This window comes from Pezoporus wallicus, unplaced genomic scaffold (assembly GCF_028554395.1).
Source record: "Pezoporus wallicus isolate ANWC-B61680 ecotype Strahan unplaced genomic scaffold, APGP_CSIRO_Pwel_v1 scaffold_7107, whole genome shotgun sequence".
Classification (NCBI taxonomy): domain Eukaryota; kingdom Metazoa; phylum Chordata; class Aves; order Psittaciformes; family Psittacidae; genus Pezoporus; species Pezoporus wallicus.
Genome location: NW_026642114.1, coordinates 4,882,012 through 4,899,018, shown reverse-complemented (window position 1 = coordinate 4,899,018; position 17,007 = coordinate 4,882,012). Strand labels below are relative to the sequence as shown.

The following is a 17,007-nucleotide window of genomic DNA, read 5'->3' as shown; positions in this document are numbered from 1 at the left end:
CAAGGGTACATAGAAGAATATAATTACATACTTTAATGTATGTGGATGTGTGTGCACGTATATACTTACACACATACACACAGCTCCTTTGCCTTCCATTATGGGTTGGAACCATTTTTATTCAATGTTGCTAAAGGTCTGGGCCACAGTGTGTTTAATTAAAGATCCAGAAACAGTTCTCATGACCAAAAAAACAATAGAGATTTGTCAGAAAATCTCACCGTAAACTCTGAGATCAATATCTCTTTGGCTCTCGCCTGCAGCATTGACTGCAACACAAGTGTATTTTCCTGTGTCACTAATCTGAGCCCTAGTCAAAGCCAGGACTCGCCCCCCAGACAGAACCTGCAATAAAAGCATGACACATTCAGAATACATGCCTCTATGTAAAACACAAATAGAGAGAACTATCAGGTTTCATTTAAAAATTAAGTTACTTGTTTTGCCACAGCTTCCCACCATCTCTCTCTTTCTTACACTCATCTATGCACTCTGTTGTTCCCTTTTGATTGAGATCAGCACAAGTGGAAGTCTAACTTCATGCAAGTCAGTAGGGAACTCTAGGCGTTCACCCTCTTTGTAAGATCTGGACATTCCTCCCTCTTAGCAGTTTCAAACGTTCTGTCACATCTTTTGTCTGTGCACAATATTCCCCATTTTCCTTTCAGATCAAAATTAGATCAAATTAGCTTTCAAAAAGCAACCATGCCTTCTCATTTTAACTCTGAAATATCTCCTTATATTAGTGGTTGGTCTTTTGTTTTCTGAATTACTATTTTGTGTAATTAGATATTACATGATCTTGAGCTCTGTGGATTTCTTCAGCATAGGAATGTGGTCCAATTTCCTCTTCTTGCCAGGAAGTGAAAAATTTGTTGATGCAAACTCTTAATACAAAAAATCAGCTGAAATGCACACCTTTTTTCAACATATCTCCTTCTTCCACTTCACACAGTAATCACTGGGGCTAAACCTGCACCAATAACCCAGAGCAAAAGGCCCCATACTGTCATTCCAAATCCTGTTATTTACTGTTTCATTAAACTGCACCAGCTTAAAAGTCTCCTACCACAACAGGAAACAGCATAGGTAGCAGGGTTTGAACTTAGTACCTGAAGTCCATCACTAAAGCTGGAAACAGGGCTACCATCTTTTAGCCATGTCAAAATAGGTGCAGGGATGCCTCTCGCTTCACACTCCAGTCGCACTAGATTATTAACCACCACTGTCACCATATTATCGCTGCTGCCAGAGATTGATGGTGGGGCTGAAAAAAAAGAAGAATACAAAGCTGTAACAGCTACAGAAGAGCATAAAACGCTATGAGATTAAACAGACTTCTTATTTTTGTACAGTATCTCTCTTTCTGCAAAGAACTATGGTGTTGAAATGATTTCTCATGTTACTAGTGAATTCCTGTCATTTGTTTGCTCTGTGCCAAAACCTGCTCTTTCCTCACATAAGAAGTTAGATAGCTTCAACAAAACTACTGTAAGCAAGGTAAGAAGGACTGGGCCCACAGCACAGAATACAGCTGTGAAACTCAGGAACCACAACATAAACCAGAAAATATTCCCTCAATCTCTTATAATATTCCATTTAGACCTTGTGAAAAGCATTAAGAGTGGTGGGGATTGAGGAAAGAAGTTTACTATATGAACTGCATAAATCAAATACGTAATAGATTGGCCTTGCAGAGCATACGTGAACATTTACCAGATTAGACTGCATAACATCTGCCTGTCTGATGATAAAAACCATCTTAATGGAACACCTCAAAACACTTACTATAGGCATACAGTCTAGCAAATTTTTCAGAGCTATGTCAAAAAGGGAGGCAAGAAGTACTTAAAAAGAGAGATGTTTCATTTATCAGGAGAATCAAAACAATTTAATTTGCTCCTATCACTAACAACTTAGTAATAAGGCTTTAGAGTCAGTATCAGCACAAAACTTCTTACTCCTAGAAAGAGATGAGAATGGTGTGATCTTCTAATACATATCTTACGTGAGGAAAACATACATATGAAATTCTGTACTGAAAATGGATTCATTAATACATTCAGCAACCTCTAACAGCCTGTAACTCAGTCTACCTACTCTTAGATATATTCCAATAATAGCAGAAATGACAGGGAAAAGAGAAAGTGTGATTTTGACATCTTTTTTTTTTCCTTACATACATGCACACAGTTCCCCTATTTTGGTACAATGGCATTCATTGTTCTCAAATGGCCATAAATGTTTTAGTACTGAGAAGGAAGTGGAAAAAAATAATACAATGAAATCATATGAATTTACTAAACTGGAATTCAACCTGCTTCCTTCAGTAGGCCTGCCCAGTTTCATTTAGTGTTTAGCCTGCAGTATCAAGCATTGTTTTTAATGCAGAAATCATCTGATAATTTCTACCACAGCTACTGCATCCACAACACTATTAACAACAGAAATTAACAACACAGGTGCTCATTCACAATGCCAACTGCCATCCAGAAATCCAGAGCAGACTTTCTGTAAATGCAGCATAACTTTTGGTACTTGACACTTCAAAGTCTGTTCTCTATTTAGTAATCATTCTTTCTTCCGCTATTAGGGAAAAAAATCAAGTTTTCTGAAACTCATAAACTCTTAAGTAACTTGGATAATGAACTTGTTCATGGTAAATTCAAAGAGCACTTCATTGTAAACTGGGCACGACACAAGGTGAATTAAGAACGTTTATGGATAGGTGTTTCAGCTTCCTTTGATGCAATTAGTTCTGACTGTAACTGCACAGTTCCCCAGCAAACCCTGGACATATCTACTGAAATTCTGCCACCCATAAAAAGACACACATATACTTAAAAGTTATTTTTAATTTTTCAGTTTAACCAGAATAATGACCTTAGATCTAAATATTTCCTGCAAATTAGTCACTGGGTGGGGCTAATTGCCCTTGACCATGTATTGATCTCTCAGTTTTTCCTGTGATGATAATTAATTCTGTGGAAAATATAACGCCCAACTCATTATTTGTTAATTAATAGGAATGTCATACTCTGTGTGCATCTCAGCTGGGGACACTGTGCCAGACTCGGGCACAGTTTTGCATGGAAGACTTCCACGGAAAACCAGCTACATGCATATGCACGTATCAAAGATAAAAATTTGGATTATAGCTGCATCCAAAAGCCACTGAAATCAGTGGAAAAGCTCCAGTTTGGCTTTTGATCAGGCCTCTCATGTCTGCAAACACCCACACTTTCACTTCATCTTACTAAACAGTACATTTTTCTTTAAGACTCTTGGACTATGATTTGATCTGTGCCCTTTCTTTGTCTGCTGTGAGCTTTAAAGTCATCTACAGGAAAATCCAGCAGTTGCAAGGCCTTCCAAACTGCTGAAGTGATAACATAAATACTTCTTCCACAAATCTGTTATCTCTGCTCATTCTTAGAATTGACATCCTTTGCCACATTTTCCTAATACAAAACATATATTCTAATGTAACTGAAAAACAGAAGAGTGAATTTTCTTCCCTCTGACCCTTTATATATCTCTTCAGTATGATGGTGTGGTGAATGACAATAAGTCTGCTAACCAGAATGGAACTAGAAGATCTTAAGGTCCTTTCCAATTCTAACTATTCTATGATTCTATGAATCTATGTACATGTTTCTCATAAATACTATAATACTTACCATGAACCTGAAGACTGTAAAACAACTCAGCTGTGCCTGCTGTGTTGACAGCCACACACTTGTAAACACCAGTGTCAGAGATCTGAGCACCCTCAATCTGCAGAACCTGCCCTCGATTCAGAAAAGTGGTGCTGCCAGCACTGGTAAGTGGCCGATTGTCTTTGTACCACGTGATAGCTGCATAATGAAAGGAAAAATGGAAAAGCTGCCAAAAGTACTCCCTTTAAAAACAAGAGGACCAAATAGGCTTCGAACTTTCCTTTAAATTTTTCAGATACGTAACACCAACATTTACAAACCAACAGAAATGTTAATCATTATTAATAACAAGAAAAAATAACTAGAAAATGAGGAATTTGTAACATTTTTGCAAATTACTGACTACACCCACAGATTTCAATAGCAAACCTGACATTATCATGCATGTGCATCAGATATTTATGAAAAAATGTTCTGAAGTTAAAAAATTATCACATATATCATATTTATAGGAGATTTACTCATACCAAAATCAACAGCAGCTGTTTAATAACACACAATAATATATATTTTTTTTCGTCATTTACTGTAAAGTACTGCTACATTGAACTGAACCACCTACGAAAGTTTACAGACTCAAAATGCAAGCAACCAAATAAAAGTTCAACTGGCAGGCTGAAAAACTGAAAACAAATACCAGAAAACTTGTGCTTTATGGGAACTTGATAACCAGCAAAATCTGAGCACTTATTTGTGTCTCAGCCAAAAGATGGCATCCTCCATCAGTAGAATGTGTAACTAATGCTTTACTGGGATTGCTTCACTATTCAGTTAGATGAAACTGCTACTTACAGAACAATTTTCTGTAACACACAAATTTTTTGCAAAATAATCATATTCAAGAAGTAATCTGGTCTGACTGATGAATAAGACGGCACACAATCTTCTCTCTTTTTCACTGTGATGTTGTGCTATCACTTTTTTACCTAATATCTTGACACTAGAATGTGGCATCACATCATGCATAGAAGAGGTGACCAAACTGTTCTTATTGCATAGATTATCTGAAATGCATCACTATAATTGTTCTAAAATAACTGTCATTTCTAAACCAATTGTCAATTTGCAGAGGAAAAAAAAGACGCGGTGGGGCAAGATTGCAAAAAGGATATAAAATCCTTATGCTTTTGTAACAGTTTTCTTAAAAAGGTAGAAAAAGAAAACCTGTATGGTCATCTGAAATTTAGTAATACTTTTCTTCTGAAAATGTTACTATCATCAGCACAAGTTGCTATAAATTAGATATAAGCTATTAATAATACACTATTTCCCAAGTTCTGCTGTACAATAATTTACACAGAAAATTGTTCTTCTATCAACGTGAAATTTTGTATTTCATCAGAAGAAGGTGGAAATAAAAAACACACATTGAAATAGAGACGGAAACAAATTTTTCTCCACACATCTCAAAAACCATCAAAGAGATTAACTGTAAAGAAAGACCTGATCCAAGAATTCCAGCACTGAAAGAATCCCAACAATGAGATAACTAAAATCCAGACAATAGAGACTATTTCATATGCTTTCCAGTTCAGAAAAAAATAAACATATTCATCAGTCTAAACAGAAGCCAAACTCCCTGAGCTCTCACTTGGGTAAATATATATGATTTCTAAAGGAAACTTGAAAAAAAAAAAAAAAAAATCGTAACTCCAGGAAAGTGTGAGAAAAAACATGGTGTAATCTTGGCTTAAATTTGAGAGGGACCCACAAATTCATAAGTGTAGTTTATCATCAGTGCAAGCCAAAGAAAACACTGTACACACAAAGAAAACTTACTCATTTTCACATGCAAGGGACTCAGACAAAAAGCCTCCTATTAATATCAATAGACTTGAGATAAGGTCTCAGACATGGCCACACTTGAGGCACACTCCATCCACAAGGTATTGTTTAAGTCTGCCCTACAATATAAATTATTGACCTGACAGGAGGAGAGAGTGGGTGTGTTTAAAGCTAATTTAGGAGAAATCTAACAGTACTCTTGCCTATAGACAGGCCATCACTGTACACAAGGGAGCGGATTACCCTTCTGTTTCTCACCTGTTTAGTTAAAAACGTTGGGAATTACTAATTTTCTCAATATTTACTCCACATCTATTGATATATTAACATTTTCTATTATGCATAGTGTTTAATAGTTTCTAGCTAGCTTAAATGCCACAGAATTAACTTCATGTTCAGAATATCCATTTTTTTCAAAGGACAGATAAAAGTGAAAACCTTTTATCAGATATGTTTCATGTTCTTAAATGTGCATGTGCATACCTGGCAGAGGGTTCCCAGATGCTCTGCATTCAAGATGGATTGGATTATTCACCACAACTGTTTCATTTAACATTTTCCCTGCATCTTCCAGACTGGGTGGTTCTGGGGAAAGACAAAGGCATCAGATTTTCATTAATTCAGCCACCCAGCTAGCAAAACATCTGATCTCAAAAGTAATCTGCTCTCTGAGAAACTTTGGGCAGTGAACTGCATAAGCTTCAACTGCTGGATGACAAAGGATTTTCTCAAAAAAGCTCATCTTTAAATTAGGACTACTCTCTAATTACATAACTTCATTAGTGTTAACAATACACTAATTTTATTTCTTTTTTTCAGGAAAAATAACACTTAAAATGGACTTGCAGGAATGGGTGCACAAAGCTGTACAGTAATTTTTCTAATGTGGCAAGCTCATCTCAATTGGACTGGTAACATTAAACAGAATATTGCAGACGGCTTTTACAAAGCAAGACTCTTTACTAAAGTTTCTACATTTGAAACATGACAGAAACACCCAATAATGACACTTTGAACATGAAGGCTGAGAGCAAAAGAGGTATTTAGGAGCATGGGACTTAAACTAAAATTAACTATGATTTTATACCATAGAATAAGATGGGAGTGTTTTCTCTAAGTCTCATCCATGGAGATACTGCACTCTCTTCATTTCAGTTGAATATTTTCCAGTTACTGAGGCAGTTTGACAATTACAGTCAACACAATCATACTCATCACGAGCATTTTGCCACAGTCCATTCTCCCATCTCCTGAGTATTCCTGAACCTCCTTTGAGCACTGGGTCACATCGAGAATATACATGCTTTGTGCCCAGTTTGGAGGCAAATATACAAAAATCATGGTGAAAGCGTTTATTAAATTCATATGCAATTCACATGCAAACAACACCTCAAGTTTTCCTGATACTATTTTTTTTTAGCTGCAGAATAAAATTCCTTTTAAGCAGTCTGGAAAAAAACAAAACCCAAACTCTCTTAAAAGAATGTTTTTTTCTCAGAAAAGTCATTCCTGTAAAATTTCCCCATTGCAATGTGATGGCGAATACCATTATCCTAGGAAGACTTACAGTCGAATAATACCAACAGTGGCATGTCATATCTTAATTCAGAATGCATCTACCTTCTGAGTGGTGGGTTACTGGCAATGTGTTTGGCTTCTTGGGGTACCTCTGAACAGAGGAGTTAACTGGGAAGGCATTCAGAAGAAAGGCCAAATCCTAAGAAAGACAGCTTTTGTCCTCACTTCTTACTAATGCGGTGGGACAAAGAAAGAAAACTGAAAGATAGATATGCAGAGACAACTAAAATGCCAGAGAGCTTAAAATATAAGGGAATACAGATGTAAAAAAGCTACCTTAAACAGCCACATTTAGCTTCTAACTGAAGGCAGAAACATTACCATGCACGTGAAGCCGAACGTGCTGTTGGGCTTCTCCCGCAGCATTTGTTGCCACACAAGTGTATCGGCCAGCATCTTCAAGCAGGGCCCTGACAACTTGCAGAATACGGCCTGAAGACTCCAGCTGTACCAAAACAGAGAGCAGGGAACCTCTTTACACACCAATCCCAGGCAGAGCCAATAAGCATAATAACAAAGCAGGTGTTTACGCTGAATACAGCCAGTCTCATCTTTCTTCTAACCTTGGGCTAGGTTATTCATGCAAGAGGTGTCCTGGTAGTTCAAAGAGACTTCAGTGCTCCTGGGACATCAGTATTATTAGCTGCACAGCTGTAAGGAAACCTAGATGGTAGAGGGACAGGCAAGCAAAGTTAAGAGAAGACTGCAGGCAGAGAGAGATGCTGTTGGCAAGATATCAAAAACTGCTCCAGCCTGAAGTAAATCAAAGCCATTACAAGCACTCAACCCTAAAGCATGCAAGCACTGGGAAGTTCATTGAAAGTCGGAAAATTGGTGAGAAGAGAACTTACAGGTAGGTGCTGCAATGGCAGTGTTTATAGAAAAACTTATCTAATCCTGCCTCACAGTGACAAGTAGGTAGAGTCACTTTGTAACTGGCAAACAACAGTATCTTGAAGGTTAAAGTACAACTAAAAGAAACCAGATGACGAATTTACAGTCATGGACTCTTCTGATGGGATTCAGTCTACTGAACACTGCTATTCAATCTGAGATACTGTCCTACACAGGTAAAAAGCCCACTGCTATCCAGGATTGATCTTTGACATCTTTATATTACAGCATGAGGGAAGCAAAAGGAAAAGAAGCACTAACATGTATAATTTATTGTAACTGTCTTTCATGGTTTGGATCCCATAAAAGAGTGGTGCTTACTCTTATATTTCCTCTGGCTGTGTTTACTGGTTGACCATCTTTTAACCAAGTTATGGAAGGGCTAGGAATACCATTGGCTATGCACTGCAGCGTCACAGGCTTGTATATCACAACAGCTCTCTCAGAAGTCCCAGCTGATTTGATAGTTGGAGGAACTGCAAGAAGCACCAGAAACATAAATGAAGTATCATTTGAACATATGCATTTAAATATGTAGAAGCAATATCCCACAGGTAAAATCAGCTCTACTTCTATTTTGCCTACTCTCATCATAAATAAATAGACGTTTACAGAAAATTTGAGCACCTTCTTGTTAGCAATATAAAATATAGACAGTCTGCTACTTCTCCTCCTCTCAAGTAACCTACCATGCACAGTAACGTCAAATTCCTTTTCATGTTCTCCTGCCTTATTTGCAGCCACACATTTATAGCGGCCAGCGTCTGACACTTGAGCTCGAGAGATGAGAAGTTTTTGTCCATTTAAAAAGATCTTGTGTCCAGATCCCTCTTCAACTGGTTGGCCATCTCTCAACCACCTAACAAAAATAAAGTCTCAGATTTCTATGAAAGTACGATCAACAGCACTACTAAAATATCTACAATTCTATTAAACAGAATGTCTCAGTAACTCTGCATTTCTGGGAAGGTTTGGAGATGTCAGGTAGCATTCTGCTTTTCTGAATGCCACAGACCACAATGGTTTATCAGAAGTAGGGAGAATAGGGGAACATGCGCTGAAGAAACCAGAAAGGTGACAGGTAGGAAGCAGTAGTGAAAGCAGCTACCACCAACAGAGGCAGGCAGAAATCTCCAAAGCAAAAACAATCGCTGGTAGCTGATGAGAAGTGCACTGTTGCATTAGCAAGGGAATAAGAGTTTTGTCAGATCTCGTTATCTATCCTAATTTCCAGGATGTGCATATTGGCACAACATACCAAACTACTTTAAAATAAAATCCTGATCCTGCCATGTGTGTTTCTGATGCTGTCTTTAGTGGAGCCAGGAGTTTGTCCTCCACGCATTAGTTATCACTAAACAACATTGACAGTTCATAAAGACTACCTCCAAGCTCACCTAATCAACTAGCTTTTTTTTTTTTTGGGGGGGGGGGGGGTGTTTGGGTTTGTTTTTTGTGTGTGTGTGTGGTTCTTTTTTCTGTTGTCAACCTCCTTACGTGATAGTTGGTAAGGGCGTCCCTGTTGCTGAACAATCTAATTCCAATGGGCTATAGAGAACCACAATGTAGTCCAAGACCTCATCCCCACCTTCCACAAACGGCGGGACTGTAAGAGAGAAAAATCCATCAGAGCCAACATTTAAGGATCAGAAATACCATAGAATCATAAAATAGTTTGGGCTGGAAGGGACCTTAAAGATCAACTATTTTCACCCCCCCGCCATGGGCAGGGATACCATCCACTAGACCAAGCTACTCAAAGCCCTGCCCGATTTAGCCTTGAACATTTCCAGGCATGAGGCAGCCACAACCTCTCTGAGCAACCTGCTCCAATATCTCACCACCATCGCAGTAAAGAATTTCTTCCTTGTATCTAATCTAAACCTACACTCTTACATCTTAAAACCATTAAAGTCTATCTCAAATAATAATGCTAAAACCAAAATAATCTGTAAATCTATCTCACTTTGGGCATGCACTGATTTGTAGATCATTAAGAACCACTGCTCCTTTTTGAAGGAAACCATCTACCCAATGATATTGTGCAGCTTCAATTCACTCTTCTAATACTTTTTTCTTGTTTCTTTGTTTTTTTTCCAGGGTCTGTCAGAACAACCTTGTGAATGGGAAGGGGGGGGGGGGTGTGACAGGGGACAGGATGACAACAAGAGACTTTTAGCACCCTTTGTCAGCAGAATGAGAAAATAAGGGTGCAGAAGACCCTCTTTCATGCCCTCTTCACCTTATCTCATTCACTTGCATGAGTGGGTGGGCTGAGGAGGAAGCACTGCCATACAGCTCCTCTCAGCTCTTTCACTGTCCTGCAAGACCACTGAGATATAACTCAAGCAGCAGAATAGATGTTCTACATCTGCATGCAATAGTATGTAATGTTCTTCATGACAGCAGTTCAAAGCCTAAAACTCAAGCTCTTAAATAAACCCTTCCATGTCACAGAACATGATTAATATTTGTACAATTCATTTACCTAGAGACATACAGAAGGGACTGCTGACAGGCACATTTGTTAAAGGAGCAAAAAAAAAAAAAAAAAACTTTTCCACGAAAATGTTCAAATTTTGCATATGACCCAAAATTAAAAGTGTTCTCTCGCCAGAAGCAACTACCCAATGCTATTTTTAATGGATACCTTTCATATCTGCAATATTCTTCTATGAAGGCAAGTTGAAAGAATTGTAAAGGTTACTGAGAATAATATCTACCTACCACATGCACAAAAACTCTCCAAGAACTAACCTGAAAAGTAAGAATCTTTAAAGAGTCCTGTAACCTTGGAGAGAAAAAGTGTGCAGTGGCCAGAGTTAAATAGATACGTAGGCTGTCTAACAGATCTCCATATAACAATACCAACAAAAATAAAACCATTAATGGAAATCTGACAAATAAATATTTCTGTTGCTCACACACCTAAGACTTCAACTTCATATTTGATTTCTTCTTCTCCAGCTATGCTTGTGGCCACACAGATATACTGGCCCCGGTCAGCCTCAATGGCATTCAGAATCTCCAGCTTCTTCCCGCCAGATACAAAGTGGAGGTTGTTGCTTGCTTTCACAGGCACACCGTCTTTTAACCAAGTAAGGAGAGGTGGAGGGTTGCCAGCAGCTTTACACTCCAGCGTCAGTGAATTGCCAGCAACCACCTGTCTGTTCTGGATTGTGTCAGCATCACCCTCAATTACTGGAGGGACTGTAGAGAGGAAAAGAGTATATTGCAAGCGATTAATTCTATAGCCAGAAAATGTATTAAGAGCAAATGGGTTAGTTCCTCCCCACCCACTTTGGCTCTATATGCCATTATGTCACGCACAATTTCATGTGTGAATTTACTGCTGGGGCAAGCCAAGACAAAGGGGAAACAGAGAATTCAAATGATGAGCTTAGTATTGACCAGTTGAGGACCTGCAGGTTTTTTGATGAAAGAACTAAATACGGTCTTAAAACACTACACTGAAGATCCTACCCAGCGTGACTATTTCAGGTAAGTGTTATTTACATGAAGAAGGAATAGTTTTGATGCTTCATTAAAGCATGACATCAAGGCCTGTGAAGTGAAAAGCTTTTCAAGAGTCACATTAAACACAAGGTGTAAAGCTCCTTCTATGTAGTCTTGCTAACAAAGGCCAGTTTTTACATTAAGCTATTGACTGCTGTGTGCCCTTGACAGAACTGCAAAGGTTGCTGATGTTACAGAGGCAGAAAAGGTTTTATTATGCTTCCTGTAAAATGACAAATAAGCAAGGTCAATAAACTCTCACTTACTGTAAACATCCACATCGTACATTTTCTCAGCAGCTCCAGCAGCATTGGTCACACGGCAAGTGTACTTTGCAGAATCTGACACTTGGGCATGAGGTATCTGCAGGAATTGCCCTCTATCCACATACAGAGCTTGGGGGTTGGAAATAATTGGGCGTCCATCTTTGTACCATGTAATGGTAGGAACAGGGATTCCCTTGGTTTCGCATTCCAAATTTATAAGGTTGTTGAGAAGCGCTGATACTTCTGTAGTAATATTTCCTCCTTTAATACTAGGAGGGACTATTTCAGAGACAAAACAACATTAAATCCTTAGCACACAAGTCTGCAGATTTAAGTGGATTACACATTAGAATGCTGTAAGAATAAAAAAAAAATTTAAGCTTAATCACACTGCCGACCCTTCCTGCTGTTTTTCATTCTTTTTTTCCTTTTTCTTCAGCAGACTTATAACATTGTCTGTACATTCTATCCGCAGAGTGGAAAATATGAAGAGAACACAACGTACAGAGCTACCATCTATTTAAGTAACAAGTGCGACACTGAGGTGCAATGCTGCATTACTGCCTCCCTCGTGGTACGCAAAAGCATCTACCTTCTAGGCTCCCACATTTGCAAAGTAAGGATAGCTGGCCCTCCATGTGTCCTTCGGGCAATGCATTTGGGCATGGCTCTTCCTCTTCCCTGTTTCTGAAGGGTAAAGAGCCATCCCTGTACACCCTGGGAGGTGCATCCTTGCAACAAAGAACAACCTACTATTTAAAGTACCAAATACATTTATTGCCTCTACAACTGCAGTGGGAAATGCTCAGTACTCCAAACTTCTGAAGATGAAGTCAGTCACTTTAAATATGAGCTTAGCAGTCTAGCTTTATCCTCCTGCTTTTGAAACTTTTGGCCCGTGATCATTTCCCTTGCTTGCTAGGCAGCAGTACTCAGATTTTTCTAGCAAGCAAGTTCTCATGTAAATCAGCCAATATAAAGAGTTCGTAAATCTCTGTAGAAGTAATAAAAACACAGAGCAATTGGCAACAACTAAATTTATGATTGCTGAAAGTACTAGACACATGTGGCAGACACATTAACTCCTCTGATGCCAAACATGTTCAGTATATCCTCGACTTCCACTATTTTTGTAGTGTTCATTTTAAAATGCTGCTGCAGGAATGTAAAGCAAAGTGTTAGTGAATGGATCTACACCTATGAGATGGGTCTTGTAGATTACCAAACCATGATGAAATAGTTTTCTAATTACATAATTTGCAGGCAAAAATACACAAACCTAAAAAAAAACATGCTGAAACACACCCAGTTCAAAGGCATACGCCTTTATCAGCAAATGGGGAACAGTTCTAACACAGTATTTTGGGAAAATTTCAAAGCCAAAAGCAGAGGTAAACAACTAAAACAAAGAACTAGCAAAAACTGATGTCCACATTCCTCACTTACTTTGTTGGCAGCCAATTTTAATGAGAAATTTAAAAGTAAAGAGATATTCCATTCTATTGTCATAAATTCACCTGTTTTGTCTGAGGAACCTGAAGTAAGGTCTACTCATCTGCAAGGATTTTATTTGTGTGAGGTGTTTTACTCCTCAAATCTCACAGCGGCCAAAATTGCCTGTAAGTCCTCACAGCACTTTGTTTCTGATGCAAAACACTTCATTATGACTGGTGTACAGGCATATTACTGTGCATGTGGTTGCTCCACGCTTCAGAAACACCTCACATAAGGGAAATAATGTATAATAAATTCACAGTTATCAGAAGAAAAGACACACAATCTTCAGAAGCAAATCCATAGCAAATGGGGACTCATCAGCTTAAGGGCTCACTTCAAACTCCAGGCACTAGTGTGTAATGCCACCTATAGATTTCTGTATTTGTTTCCCCCCTAATTTCTGCTAGCACTGTACTCTATCAATTTTCAGGTCAGACTAGGCTTCCACATTTTTTTTTTCTTCCAAACTGAAATTTTTTTTTCCCCATCTTCTTTGAAGTCTTCCTTCAAGACCCAGCTCTTCTTCCATGAATTTTTCCCCTCATTTTCTCTCATCTGATAATAGCCTAACTTACATTAAATTTATCACAGAGATTGACTGTTCTCCATGTTTTTGGTAAGACTCCACTGCTTGCAAAAAACATGAAAGTATACCCAGTGTGCTATAAACCTCATAAATAATAATAATAATAATGTTAACAAGGTTATATTCATGCTAGTGCTTCTTTGCTAGCTATAAATGACCTCACCTGATATAAATGATATTTTCACCAATTTAAGCAAGATGACATGCCACGCTATCTGAAGATTATATGGAACATTCTTTTCCAAAGACTATTGTGGTCTGATTTTTACTGATTTTGAACTTTGCTTCATACTTTTGCATTAACTTTAACTTATTCTGTCTGAATTTACTCTTAGAACTAGGTTTAGAAAAATAAGACCATGAGTGTATCAAAATCTAATTAATTTTCTTTTCCCTAAGATCAAAATAACAAAGCCAATGTGTTAATAAAATAAGCAAGTTGAAACTAATTGATTGCAAAATTTGAGAAGGCCCTTCAAGACTCTTGGCTTTCACAAATTAGAAACTAATAAAATCACAAAAACACGCAAACACTACTTTACTTACAAAGAGTACATTCATACTTCGCACATGCAAACACTAAAAAAATCACTTTGGGAGCAGGCATTAAGTTATGTTTACATACAAATTTTGCAGGATCAGAGCCTTACTTTGTATATGTCTGAGTATCTCCATTCAAAAAAATAAAACTTATGAGTAAAATTAAAGGATCTTCTACAATCTGGCATTCTATAAACTTACCATGGATGATCAGCTTGACCTCCTTAACTTGTTTGCCAGCAGCATTGGTGGCACTGCACTGATAACGACCTTTGTCAATCCTTCGCACATTCTTTATATATAGAACTTGATCTTTGTCCTGAAGCTCAACATTGGGATCACCCAAAAACAAGGGCCTGGAATAAAGGTCATAGAACTCTGACCACATGCTTTCAACATTAATTTAAATGACAGTAGTAAGAAGGGGCCCTTTAACAGCAGTAATTGTACCATTAATATGTACCAGTTAGCACTAGAGTAACAGCATTAATCTGAAGACCATAAAGTGACAAACTATTGTCATTAACTTTATTCCTAATTTTTAGAAGTAACCAAAACACAGAAGTGCTTTACTCGGGTCACCCAGGATGCCAGCATCAGAGCCAGAGGCCCACTACTGACCTCAGCTCCTTTTTCTAATTAATTAGGTCACAACAGTCTTTTGCTGACAACAAAATGTTAACTACTAGGTGGAAATGTCAGCATAGCAAACCAAAGTTTAAGGAACTGTCACATCAGAATATCTGTGAGCACTAGCCAATACCTATGCTGAACTACACTGTTAAATACCAATGCTGTTTAAAAAAAACACAGCCCATTTTGGCTTTCAGCTAATCCTTAAGCCATCATGCCATGTTTGACACAGGTACAGTCTACCAATGAAAAAATTATGTCAGCAAAACAACTGTATTTTAAATGATTCTATGTTTAAAATAATCCAGACAGAATAAACACAAATAAATGGTTATGACTATCAAGCTTCAAGCATTTTCTGGCTTCATATACCATATATCAGCTTAGCAAGTGCTGATGCCAGTTATAGGACAGTTCATGAAGAAAAGCAGATTGCTAACTTTTGATTAAAGAATTTGCCACTTCACACCCCCACTAATTATAGCCAATGACAATAACTTAACAACAAGTAGTTGAAAGCAAAGCTTACTCTTACACTGCACCTTCTTCCTCTATGTTCTAAGGGAGGAATAACCTAGAAACAAACCACAAAAGTTATAATATACTTACTTGCCATCTTTGAACCAGTGAATGTCAGGAAAAGGGAAGCCTTTGGCTCGACATTCCAGACTGATATGCTGGTTGAGGATGACTGCAATTTCACCAGGGGTATCAGCAGCTATTATACTTGGTGGAACTTTAAAAAGACAAACATTACAGGAAGGAACTTTGTTTAGACAGGGAAGGTATGCTATGAAACTCTGAAGAAATGCAGCAGTGAATAATACTATTTCCTTGAAACAACTTTAGTTTTCACGGCAAAGTGACTTCTGTTAGATCACATCATCATTTCTACCATGACAAGAACTTCCACACTTGTGCTGGTTAGCCATAAGACGACTCCTATACACCCAAAATACAAAACAAAGCGCCAAAGACCAAAATCCAGAAATGAAAATTAGTGTTTTGTCTGTGTCACTACAAGAATGGTAAATCTTAGGTATTCAAAAACCATCACGATGAGCTCTTTGACAGGCAATACTTTATGGGCAGTGAGAGGAAGAATCTATCTATAATGAATTTAAATGTATTGGTTTCTTAAATATCAACTGGGTTTCACAGCACCAACTTGAAAAAAAACAAAAAACCAAAACCCAAAACCCAACCAAACAAAACCAGTCAAACAAACCCAAACCAAACCCCCCAAAAAAACAGAAACCCCACTCCTCCCTGAAAGAAGCCTGGTGGAACTAACCTAGTATATCCAGGTTAAACAGCTTCTCGGAACTTCCTGCTATATTTATAGCTTTGCATGAATATTGTCCAGCATCATCAGTAGTAGCTTTAAGGAGCTTCAGTATCTTCCCACTGTGCAAAATCTGTAGAGTGCTGCTTTCCACAACCTTAAAAGAACGCAAGACATTAGACTTGCATGATCCAAGTTACATCAGCCAAATATCACAGCTGGATTTTTATAAGAAAATGGTAGGTTTAGTCTAAGGATAATGTGCTTCCCCTTTCAGTTACAGCACTAATCTCCTCAATTTCTGCAATCTATTCAATATGACTTGCAGCTCAACATACAATAAGGAGTGGGAAAACCAAAGAAATTCTTCATCCGTCAGTAAATGGTCAGCCACAAAGGTGCATATAGTGGTCTCTCCTCATTTAAACTATCACTTATCAGCTTCAAGTAGAAGTGTAGGTCTCAAGAATAATCCTGAGGAATTCAAATAACCTCCAAGAGTTCTTATTTCTCCATCTATAGAATGAAGAAAATACTATTATTGGTCCCCTTTGTAAGGACTCTGGCATTTACAACACTGGGATATTGCTAAATCTAATTCTTACGGGAATCATAAAAATAAAGAGTTTACTTTTGATTTATGGAACAGCTGAATGAATGGATTAGCCATATATAGCTGGCTTTCTGTGTGGGTGATCTTAGTGCAGT

General features: G+C 37.9%; 1 protein-coding gene across 6 annotated transcripts in view; it reads right to left on the bottom strand.

The window, feature by feature from the left end:
• The window catches only part of HMCN1 (hemicentin 1), a 190,655-nt gene that overhangs the window by 75,924 nt on the left and 97,724 nt on the right, over positions 1-17,007 (bottom strand). For 5 of the 6 annotated variants that reach the window (XM_057427409.1, XM_057427413.1, XM_057427412.1 and 2 more), the window contains 13 exons: positions 16,309-16,456; positions 15,624-15,750; positions 14,583-14,737; positions 11,759-12,037; positions 10,905-11,186; positions 9,474-9,582; positions 8,666-8,835; positions 8,298-8,452; positions 7,404-7,527; positions 5,988-6,089; positions 3,681-3,857; positions 1,113-1,267; positions 222-345 (listed from right to left, as the gene is read on the bottom strand). In XM_057427409.1, coding sequence (XP_057283392.1) covers positions 222-345; positions 1,113-1,267; positions 3,681-3,857; positions 5,988-6,089; positions 7,404-7,527; positions 8,298-8,452; positions 8,666-8,835; positions 9,474-9,582; positions 10,905-11,186; positions 11,759-12,037; positions 14,583-14,737; positions 15,624-15,750; positions 16,309-16,456 — 2,107 coding nt within the window. The remainder of the gene's footprint in view (positions 1-221; positions 346-1,112; positions 1,268-3,680; positions 3,858-5,987; positions 6,090-7,403; positions 7,528-8,297; positions 8,453-8,665; positions 8,836-9,473; positions 9,583-10,904; positions 11,187-11,758; positions 12,038-14,582; positions 14,738-15,623; positions 15,751-16,308; positions 16,457-17,007) is intronic. The other variant, XM_057427415.1, reaches the window with a different exon arrangement.